This window comes from Nesoenas mayeri, assembly GCF_963082525.1.
Source record: "Nesoenas mayeri genome assembly, chromosome: 20".
NCBI lineage: Eukaryota > Metazoa > Chordata > Aves > Columbiformes > Columbidae > Nesoenas > Nesoenas mayeri.
Window position 1 is genome coordinate 1,273,397 of NC_137569.1, and position 11,416 is coordinate 1,284,812.

General features: G+C 53.9%; 1 protein-coding gene across 2 annotated transcripts; it reads left to right on the forward strand.

Annotated features, from left to right (window-relative positions):
• Window positions 1-613: 613 nt before the first annotated feature.
• Window positions 614-7,690, forward strand: DYNLL2 (dynein light chain LC8-type 2; the record flags this gene model as incomplete). 2 transcript variants are annotated; one of them, XM_080357113.1, is made up of 3 exons in its annotated part: window positions 614-778; window positions 4,030-4,168; window positions 5,816-7,690. In XM_080357113.1, the coding sequence occupies 2 exons, from the start codon at window positions 4,037-4,039 to the stop codon at window positions 5,951-5,953; spliced, it is 270 nt and encodes an 89-aa protein (XP_080213239.1). In that variant the 3' UTR covers window positions 5,954-7,690. The 2 variants fall into 2 exon arrangements, with proteins under 2 accessions (XP_080213239.1, XP_080213238.1); XM_080357112.1 differs by lacking the exon at window positions 614-778 and having other exon boundaries at window positions 4,016-4,168.
• Between the last annotated feature and the right edge of the window lie 3,726 nt (window positions 7,691-11,416).

Genomic DNA, 11,416 nt, shown 5'->3' on the forward strand with positions numbered 1-11,416 from the left:
CTTTTGTTTCGCTGGGCTTTTCTTCAGGTGGCTTCTGCAAAAGGCTTCTTGGCACCTCCACTCAAGGGAAACGGAGTGGCCAAAGTGGGAGCTGGCGGGGCAGGCGTGTGCCCAGAGCGCTGCCTGGGCAAGCCAAGTGTCACAGCCCTGTGCCAGGCTCCTGCCGGCCCGCTGCTCCCTCGCTGCTCCTGGGAGACCTGGCTCGGTGTGAGGCCCAACGCCCCACGGGCCCCTGGGGGGTCCGGCTCTCCCAAGGCAGTTCCCCCCAAGGGAACTGGGTCTCCCCAAAGCAATGAGTCCCTCCCAGAGGTTCAGGGCACCCCCGGGGATCCGGGTCCCCAAGGCGGCTGGAAGCTCCCGGGGATCAGGTCCCCGGGACCAGGCCGCGGCTCCTCACAGCACCGGGGGAGCCCCCCCGCCCCCGCGAGGCACCGCCCCGCGCCGCCCCGCCCCGCGCTCGCCCCGCGGCATTGTGGGATGAAACAGGATGTAGGCAGAACAGCGCGGGCGGACGGGCCGGGGCGGCGGGCTGCGCCGCGGTGCAGCCAATGGGGGCGCGGCGCGCAGGGCGGCGCAGCCAATGGGGGAGCGACGGGCCGCGCGCCGCAGCGGGCGGGGCGGTATTTGAGCGCGGCGCGGCGGCGAGGCGCAGAGCGCTCGGCGCGGCGGAGGGAGCGGAACGGAGCGGCCAGAGGCGAACGGGTTCCGGTCTCCTCCCACCTTTTCTTCGCTGCCGTGCCTCGCCTCGCCCTCCCAGGGTGGCCTTGTCACTGTGAAGGTGAGCGACACCCTCCGCCGGGGCGGCGGGGACCGGTCCCTTCGTGTGTGAGGTGGCGGCGGGGCCGTTCCGGGGGAGGGGGTCGAGGTCCTGGCGGCCTGCCGGCTCCGGCTATTAGCGGTCCCCGGCAGCGCTCGGAGCCCGCCCCTGTAGCCTGCCGCCCGTGCGTTGCTGGCCGTGCTCCGGGCAAGGTCACCGCTGCCTCGGGTGCCCCCGGGGCTCCCCCCGTGAAGGTCACGCAGGGCTCCGGCCTGCACATGCGCCCGGCTCCTGGGAGCGTCCGCCCGGGCCTGCTGCTGCCCTGGAGGGGAAGGGGTTGTGCCGCTCCCCCTTCCTAGGGCCCTGTCCTGCTCTGGTGGGTGAAGCAGTGGGTGCTGGGCTTGGGCCTCGTCCCCATTTTCGTGTTCCACATTGTCCTGCTGGGGAAGCGGTGGGTGCTGGGCTTGGGTTCATCCAGCTCCCAGGGCCCCATCCTGCCTGGGGAGGGAAAGGATGGGTGTGGGGGCTTGTGCCTCATTCTCTTGAAGCTGCATCTTGTTCTGGTGAGGGAAGGAGTGGTGGGCAAGCTGGAGTATCATCCCCCTTCCAAAGATCCATCCTGTCCTGCTGGGGGAGTGGTTGGATGCTGGGCCCGGGCCTTGTCCTCCTTCCAAGACCTCACTGTACCCAGATGAGGGAAGGTTTGGGTGCTGGCTTGGGCCTAATCCCCCTCCCAAGGCCCATCCTGCTCTGATGGGGAGCAGTGTTGGTACGGAAGCTGTGCTTCCTCCCCTCCCAAGGCCTTGTTCTGCCCTGGAGTGGCTTTTCTAGAGCTGTGGTCTTCCTCCATTAAGATGCCATCCTGCCTGAGGTGTTGAGGCTTTGTGGTTTTCCTCAGAGAGGGCAAGACCCTGAGGGCCAGCTGTGGCCTTGTGGTTTAGGGATCAGGTGTGTATGTGGTGTTGCTGGGCTTCCTTGTGGGCAGGATGTCCCCAACCCCATGGGGAATGTGCTGAGATGGGGCTCCTGCTCTGTGAAGTTCTTGTGGGTGGATAGGGTGGCTCTCAGAGCTGTTCTCAGCCTCAGGGTGGGTGTGGGGACCCTCCATCCAGCTGACAGCCTCTGTCATGACTGGCCTGGGAAGGATGCTGTGCCCTGGAGCAGTGTGGTGCTAGGCTGGGCAGCTCTTGCAGCTCTACTGAAGAGGAATAATGGACTGAGATGCTCTTTGCCTGAACAATGAAGAAGGAAGATGCTTTTTGCAGGTCACTGGTTATGTAATGGGAAGTGCCCTCTGAACTCATGGTGCAGTGGAAGTATGTGAAGAAAGGCCTGATGTGCATGAGAGCTTGATTGCCCTCTTTCCCTAGAGAGGCTTTCCTTGAAGCATGACCCACAAGTGCCCTACTGCCCTTTTCCTGTGGGCTGGACATCCAGGAGACTTTTTCCAAGGGATTGCCAGATTCCTGGATAGTGAATCCAAATCTACAGGCGGTTGGTTGGAGTGTTCTGAGCCATGTCTTGTCCTGCCAGGGTTTCTGGGCCACAGGCTAAAACCCACTGGCTTAAACCACATCAGGGAGAGAAACAAACCGTCTGGCCGTGGCTTTTCCAGAGCTGTGGTAGGCGTGTGTGCTCTCTAGTGTTTGTGCTCAGTTCCTGTCATTTCTCCTGATGCTATTAGAGTGTGTTAATAGCAATGCTCCATTAAACATTTTATCTAAAATGTATAAATTAAGGTTGCAATAGAAGTCTTCAACTGCAGGCAGAGTGAAGAATTGAAGTATTGTAATCAGAGGGCTGCAATTATGTAACTGGATTCTCTTTCTCTCTGGGTAGCAGCCTCCTTTAATTGCTGTAACAAAGCTACTCCTTCAGTTTTCTGGGACTGCTCCAGGAAGCGATCAGTGCAGCAGATTTTCTTCACTCCCCAGTAGAGCTAAAAATGTGTAGTTTCACTATTTCAAAACATACTTGGTAGTATCACTCAAGACTTACAGCACTGTAAAAGGATTTAGCAAACTTAATGGTGCTCTGCAGGCTTAATTGGAGGCACTCCTGGCCATTAAGAAGCTTATTCCCACAAAGTTTTAATATGCTCTGGTAAGAGCTGCTCCCAAGGTGAGCAGCTGTGGTCCTTCTCAGTGCAGGTGATTGCTGGATGGGTCGCCCAGATAACAGGTGGCTTGGGGGCGAGGGTCTGGTGCCCGCAGGGGTGCTGGGGTGTGCCAGCCAGCAGCAGGGCTGCACAGGGCTCCTTCCACAGGGACTGTGGTGCAGCCTTTGCTTGAAGAGAGGCAGCAGGGCTGGGGTTGCCAGATCCCCATTTTCTAGAATAAAATGAACTGCACTGAAAACCTCCCAATGCTGAACATCTCCCTGGAAAGTCCACAGCAGATCTATGTGTAAATGGCTTCAGTGACTGGTATGAACCACCTGAACCAAGGCGGCCAAACACTTGGCTCCAGTGCACCCCTTTCTGGTTTCGTACAGGTCAGGGCAGCACTTGTGTGCTGGTTTCTAGCATCTGTGTTGTGGTTTGCAGACAGGGAGAGGAAAAGGCGGTGGCTTTGCCAGGCCCTTGCTGTGCCAGCTCTGTGTGGGGCTTGCTGCCCCTGTTTCCAGGCTGCAGCGTGGTGTTAACCAGTTTCTGGCTCGTCAGACCAGCTTTGTCCCATGGGAACAGCTGAAGTCTGGGTTTCGGTGACAAATCAGCCGTGAGGTGAGGGGGTGGTGACTGCCTGAATGTGGAACACCACTCCTTCCAGGCTAACCTCGCAGCAGTGACTGTAATCCTGGCATGGGGTGGAATAAAAAGCACCACCGCTGTTAACATGCTTCCTGAGCTTCCCTGCTGGATTGTATTTTGGGATCCATCGCTCACAAGGCTCTGAACAGATGATGCTCCAAACCACTGGTGCTCCTGGAAGGCACACTTGGCTGTAGGCTATTGATGTTCAGCAGGGCTGTGGCTCTCTGCAGATCCCACCTCTTCCCACGTAAGCTTTTTCTGTATGTGTTTTTTGCAGGTGCTGATGTTGGGCTGTCTCTGATCTAACCTCCAGACATTGCCAGCACCACAGTGCTCTGACTATAAGGGGCATTTTAGCCTAGGACTACTGTAGGCCACCCTGGTAAACTCACCTTGGGTGTAGCAGGGGGGTTGTAGTATCAGTTTGTGACACAGCCTGCCACAGAAAGGACAACCTCTGATGTACAGGAAGCTTCTCTTTTCTTGGGAAGGGATTAAAGTGATCTATGTTCTGCCTTAGGTTCACGATGTCTGACAGAAAGGCTGTGATAAAGAATGCCGACATGTCCGAGGACATGCAGCAGGATGCTGTCGACTGTGCTACGCAGGCAATGGAGAAGTACAACATAGAGAAGGACATTGCAGCGTATATAAAAAAGGTAAGGGGGCTGTTTCGGCTGAGACTTCCTGAAGCTGCTCAGTATGTGTGCTGGTCATGAGCCTGAGTGTCTGAGACTTCATACTCATGTGTTTGGGAGAGAGAAGATGCTTTCTTCTTTGCTTCTTTAGTGCTGTTCCCAAGAAGATGGAGTGACTTGTCCAAGGTCAGAGGAGGGCTGTGGCAAAGCAGGGCTTGGTGTGTTGTTCTGGCAAGCTCTGAGCAGTGTGAGCGCTGTCCCCCTGGATTTGCCAGCCCAGGAAGACCTGGCTCAGTCTCTCTTTAGCACTTGCTCCCCAGATGCTGCTGCTGGACCTGCAGCACCAGTGCAGGGTGGGATTACTCCATTTCACTCTGGGTGGGCAGCTGTGCATGTGCAGTTCTGTCTGCTGTGTTCTGGCTCTGGGACGGGTGGTGTGGAGGAGGATGGAGCTTGCGCTGGCTGGCAGGGTTGGGAAAGGTGCTGCTTCAAAACCAGCACAAGCAGCTGCCCTGGCTTGTGGAGGGCTGTTTCCCCATTTGCAGGAGCCCATTAACTTAACAAGCATCAAGCTTGATGGCATCTGGGGAGCTGTCAGTTTCCCCTGCAGCCACTTCTGATGGCTGGACAAAGTGCTTTTGAAAGGGCAGAGTGTGCTGCTTAGGCTATGTAGTCCTGGTACCTGGGCTAGCTTTTGGGCCTTGCTTGTAATCTAGGCTTCAAGGTAAAGGATTCAAAGGTGTCTCCTAACTTCTCAGATCACTTTGATCGGAGGCAAGACTTATCTCCAAGTGCTTGGGGCGAAGCAGCCTGTAAAGTGAGTGAGTGCAGCAGAAGGCATCCAAGAAGTTGGCCTTTATTTCCTGAGAGTGTGTTGGGAGGAGGGAAGCAATTCAATGCACCTTCGTGCCCTGGCAAGAAAGCTTTTCTGTACTTCAAAGGTTACCTGCAAAGAGCTCAAAGTGTCTTGCTGGTGTCTGAGAACTAGCACTGGCTTTAATCTTGAATGTTGAGTCTGTTCTTCTGGCTCTGTCTCAGGGGAGGGAAGGGTGATCTCGGGAGTTCTGTATTAATTAGAGAGAGGAGAATGGTCTTTAACCCTATCCTACCTGCTGAGTACAAGACTGACTATTAAGCCAGCATTCAGCTTGCTCACCTGTGAGCTCTTAGATCCTCATGTGCTCTCTGTTTCAATGCAGATTTTCTCCCCTTTATGTGAAGAAGAGCCAGACTTCTTTCCTTTTTTTAGGTGACCTTTAAACTCAAATGCCTTGCTGGGGCAGACATGCCAAAGTCTTTTTTTGTGTTTTGTGAGTGGGCTTGGAATGGGAGAGGAGGAATATTCCCCTGAGCCTACACGCAGGGCTTGAATAACACTGCACCAGGGAGAGCTCTTAGGCCTGCTCCCTCTGCCCAGCGCTGATGGGCGCTCCAAGTCTCAGGAGATAATTCGCTTGTGTTGGAGTCTTCAAACAATCCAGTGCAGAGGTCTGGTTGTGTCAGTCACTACCTTGCTTGATATAATAGTGTCTGGCTTTGGGGAATCTAAAGATGCTGCAGGTGGGAGGAGAGGCGATAGTGTGTGAACAGAACCAGCTAAGAGTATATACTTAAAACTATTTTCATGTGGGCTTTCTTGGCCTTAATGCCTCTCTTCTCTTTCTTCAGGAATTTGACAAGAAATACAACCCAACTTGGCACTGCATTGTTGGCAGAAACTTTGGCAGCTATGTAACACACGAGACAAAGCACTTCATCTATTTTTACTTGGGTCAGGTTGCAATTCTTCTCTTCAAGTCTGGATAGGAAGTAGGAGCAAGTGAAGTTTGGACTGTAATGCACTGATGGCTGAAGCCACGACTCCCTTTAACATGGCTATGCCGCTGCATGGACTGTATACTATATTTAATGTGTATATGTTGCAGTAAAAATCTACTTCTGTTTAGTTGCCTGAGAAGAAGGCGGCATTTTTTTTGTTACTGCTTTTTTTTTTTTTTGGTTGTATTGCACTAGGAAACCTGTAAATGCTTAATCAATGGCCTTTACGTGGGAAGAAATAAAACTATTCCACAACAGCTCCCTCGGTGGTAACTCCTTCTTTGAGGCTGGGAAAACTTATTTGGGCAGGCCAAAAGACCCTGACATCCTTACCGAGTTTTATTAGACTGTTAATCTTGTAACGAGGAGCAAAGCCAGTGTGAGCCTCCGTCCCCACCCTGCAGACTGCAGAGAGCTGGCTCTCCCAGTAACCGCGGGCAGGTGCTTAGACCTGCCCTGAAAGCTGGTGGGTGGCTCTTGATCCCGTGGCTTTCACACCCAAGTTGAACTCCACCTCGGACTGTGATAACCAGACTTGCAGCTGGCACCCTCGCTCTTTCTGTGCCCACCGCTGTGTGAAAACATTGGCTCTGCTGAAATATTCACCTAGACTTGTCAGCAACTCAGCCTGGTCTAGAAGACTTCAAACATCCGCCTGAGTTGCTGCTTGTGCTGAAAGCAGCATCCTGGGGCTGAAGTCTTTAGACCTTGATACTGAGATCTAAAGCCACGTGGCCTGTCCCTGAAATGGAGTAGGATATCAAATTGGTGACTGCTGACAACAGCTCGATTCGGCATGTTCTTAGCCAGTTGTCTCAACACTGCCTTAACTTGATGCTCTCCTTAAAGCAAGCTAGTCATGTGGAAGACTTGTAAGTGGCCACTGTCTTTTCTTTTTTTGTTTTAATTTTCTGTAGCTGATAAGCTATTTCTGGAGGACCGTCCTCCATGTTCAGATATCTGCTTTTGTTCTTAAAGCACAGTACCAAGAAGTTAAATTTACATGTGATGTTTGTGTGAAGGAAACTCATGTAACATCTGCTTCAAAGGCAGACAAATGTCTTGGTCTCCAATAGGTTCAGCAGTGATGTTGTCTTAGTATGTACTGACTCTTGGATTACGCTGCAGGAAGTTCTTTTTATCTGGGTGTGCAGAAATGCTGTGCGATGGCAAGTAAATACCTGGTGCTTGTCCTAAAGTCTATATATTGGTTTGCTAACTAATGCATAGATAATATTGCGGGGCTGGTGAGCCTGACTTGTGTCTCTGAGATAAATTTGGTGTTGGTAACAAGTCACTGCTGGGGTGGGAAGAGCAGAGGGAGGGAGCTCTTCATTGTGAAATGACTTGCTGACCCAGGTTGACTACTTCCTGAAGTAAAAGTCCTTCTTGTCTCTGTGCAAAATCCAAAGTATGCCTAATTTTGTAATATTGATAGAACAATGTTGTAACTAGAAAGAATGTAGCTGTCATAACTTCATGTTGATGGAAATGTCTGCGCTGGGGTAACGTGCCTTGGACTGTCTGGGGCACTTTTGTGGTCTTGTCTATTCAGGAGTCTGCTCTGGATCTGAAAGGAGAATGTTCTGGGTTTGTTTTTTTTCCAAGCATGAGTCTAATGTGAACCTGTTCACAGTCTCTCATGGAGCAAGATCTGTTCCCTTCATAACTGCAATGGCTCAAATACCATTTATTTTTTTCAAACATTAAAGGTGAATTGACACATTTAAACAGCCTCTAGTTTCTTTTTCATTGCCAGCTGTCCCAAGAGAAAACTGCACTTGTCCAGTGAGGGTGAGCAGGGAGTTCTGTGCCCTGGAAGATACCGATGACCTGAAGGAGGCAGGAACTAATCCCAGCCTGAGCTGTGTCTGTGGGAAAGCAGCACTTCCAGGAATGTGTGGTTGTATGCAGGGTGCTGCAGGAGGGGCAGTGTGCCCCAGGACTGACACAGGCAAGTAGAAAGTGGGTTTCATGCTTCCTTGGATGTGTCACTGCAGCAGGATCCTGCTTCAGGCTGAAGAAAATAAACTCTAGCTTCCACCTCTAGCAGTTCGGCAGTGAACCTGAGCCCTGCTCAGCCCTGTGTGACACGGTGCTGTGTCCTCAGCCGTCCCCTTGAGCCATTGTCTGTGTAGCTCTGGAAGATACAGACTGCCTGAAGTTCAGCAGCGCTCCCTCTGCGCAGCCAAGAGCAGGCTGAGGTTTAACGGGGAGCTTTCTGTCCCGCTGCCTTCGCCTCCTGCTCCTGGCAGCTGTCTGGTGGCTTTTGGCTTTGACTTTTTCCATTGCCAGCTCCACTTTGTCTCCAGTTTCCACCAGGCTCAGGTGTCTGTGATGCCTGTGAGCATTAACTGCTGCTGTGCTGGGGAGGCCACCAGTGTCCCAAGGACGGCCACTCCCTTTCAACAGCAGCATGAAGTTATTTGGAAACATCTGGATCTGGGGCACTGAGTGGAAGGTATGTATCTGGGGAAAACATCTGGTAGAAGAAACTTTCCAGATGTGTTTGGCCAAAAATACTATTTAAATGTTAATATGTTACTGTCCTGCCTTACAAGTGCTCCGAAACCTCTGATTGCAGGGGAGGCGGAGGTGCTGGGCATGGGATGGTGCCTGTAGATATATATATGTGTGTGTGTGTGTGTGTTTGCTGCGGGGAACAGTGTGGTTCTTGGCTGGGGAGAGTGTCACATTGTTTTCTCTTGTACAAATCAAGTTATTCAGTTCCTCATGTCAAGTATTTTTTCCAGATGTGGCCTTACAAAAGCAAAGCTTTGTGGCCCTGTGGAGCGGGCAGGCTGGTTTCTGGTAGCTGCGCTCCATGTTGTACTAGACATTATCTAGGGTTCATTCCTCTGCGAGGGAGCACGCTGTAAAGCCACAGGAGGAGTGTGACCCCGTTAGCGGGAGCCTTGCTCCATGCCTGCCTGGTGTGATATTCTTCTCCTTCTTCTGTGACCACCTGCAACACTCGGGAAGGGACAAAGTGACAGTGATATCCTCCCCACCCGGGAATCCTGGGTGTCGCGGACTGCTCCTGTGGGGACGTGCAGCCTGCAGGGCTGTGCTCCCCTTCCCTCCTCCTTGCAGCCTTCATCACCCCCAAGCACGTGGAAGCAGAGCCTGTCGCTGGTGAACCCGGTGCCCAACAGGCGTGTTCCTTTTCACAGTGCTTTTGCAGGAGATTTGAAATGAAGAGACAAAACACGGAATTCATTTTTATCTCACTTCCAGTCTGACGGGTAAATCCTTAGGAGGCCAGTGCCACTTCATGAAGGACGCGGGGCTGTGCCATCCCTGCCCACCCGAGGTTTCCCTGCTTTGTTCTATTTATTGAGCAACGGTTCTGACACCCTTTTCCAGGCTGTGACTCATAGCAGCAGTGTCTGTGCATAAGCCATGTGTCTTGGAGCGCTTTATAGATACAGGAGCTGCAGGAGCCGACTGTTTATTAAAAGATGATCAGATGTTTCCTCCCTTAAGGCAATGTCTAGCTGAGACTGAGTAATAACTCATTACCAACGAGACAAATAACTGCTTATCACCAGGTCAGTGCCTTCCCCAGCCCTTCTTGTTCCCAACGGCAGGCACTATGTTTCTGTGCTGAGCACTGGTGGGCTCAGCACCCCTATGGGGATGAGAAGAGAGCAGCCCTGCCAGACCCTGGACCGATCCCTGTCCTGTCCCTACCTTGGGGGGGACAACCCCAGGCTCCGCTCTGCAGGATTTGGGCCTGAGTTAAGCTTGAGGAGCAGGTTTTGTCCAGCCCTGGTGTAGCTGGTTTTTCTCCTGCCTCTGGAAGCAGTTCTGGCCTTGCAGGCCACGTCTTTCTGTCCTAGTGCTGGGGACATGGAGCAAATGCACCAGAGCTGGCTGTGGCCTGTGGAAAAATCGATGGTGGAGCAGCGCAGCGTGCCGCAGAGGGGCGAGGCGGGTGTCATGCTCGGCCGTGTCCCCTGTCCCCGTGTGCTGGCCCCTCGCTGCCCCATGCAGCAGCAGCACTTGCTCGCGGGCTCCTCAGAGCTCTTGTCCCCTTGCATGGCGTGGGGCTGGGACCCTTGCAGGCTTGCTCAGAGCTTTTCCTCAGACGCCATCCTCCGGTGCGGCCGCCGTGGCCCCCCCCTGCCAGATGCCATGGAATCGCTCCATGTCCTTTGTTCCCTCCTTTGCTTATGTGTCTCTGTTGATTTATGACCATTGCAGAGCAGCCCGAGTGCGACTCAGCCGCTTGCCCAGACCCCGGCCAGCCTGTGTGCCCTCAGTCTCAGCCTGCCGGGTGGGGAGGATTTGAGGGAGAGATCCAAGCCCTCCCTGCATTTAAACACATGCACGGCCTTTTCTTTCACCTCCTTCCAGCCTGCGTGTGAATGAAGTGCTTTCAGGGGGAGGAGATCGCTGGGAGCCCCGCTCTCCCCGTGCATTGGTTGCAACCCATAAAAGCATCTGAGGAATTCGCCACGGTGGTCCCTGCGCGGGGTGAGCCAGTGAAAGCCGCCCTTTGTTCCTGCAGCCCTGGCGTCCCACGCAGGGACGGGGCTGGAATCTGCATGGCTGGACGTGTGCTCTGCTGACATGTCACCCTTCGCAGCCCCTGCACGGGTGCCGCGCTGCACCGGGTCCTTCGGGGAACGGATTTCGCGTTCCTTACCCCGGCCTGAGCAGGCACCCGGGGGGAGCAGCGCTGGGCACCGCCGGGTGCCATGGAAGATCTCCCCAGGCTGGGCTGAGCGCCTGCTGACACACACGGTGTGACCCCGGCTGAAGCCTGGTGCTGCTTAAGCTGAGTCAGAGGAATGGAAGTCCCTTCTTACACAGATATTTTTCCACAAAGTGTTTGATTACAGGTTTGGGGATTAATCTTGCACCCATCTTGCCCCGTTCCCCGTCTGGCCGCGCTGCTCGCCTGCTGCCTGCTCTGGCAGGAAAGGACGGAGGGGCTGACACGGAGCCAGGCCGTGCCTCCGCCGCAGCCTGCACACAGGCGGCTGGCACCCGGCCCGGAACACGGCTCTGGAAAAAGATAAATGCCTTTTTTGTTTTTGAGGAAAGCCCAGAATGCTTCCACAAGGACAAAACCTCTTTCTGAATCTGGTTTTAAAAGTCCTATTTCCTCTAAAGGTTCGCAATGACCTGGCCAAAAGTGTCTGCTCTGCCGTGGGTCAGTTTGGATGGGGTAAACCTGGACCCACGTTGCAAAGTCTCCTCTGAAACGGCAGCGTGCAGGGGGACTGAGGGACGGCACCCATGTGTCTCTTCCCAGCAGGGTCCCCACCGCGGGTGCTGGCGGTTCCGCTGGCCGGGGGTCCCTGCACCTTTGCTTTGTTGTAATTAGCAGAAGAAAACCATAGCGTGACTCAGCGAGCTCCGGGTTCCACGGCTGCGACGCTGCCCCGTCCTCTGACTGACGCGTACGACGCAGGCAGAGCCTGGGCTGGCTAAAGATCCCGT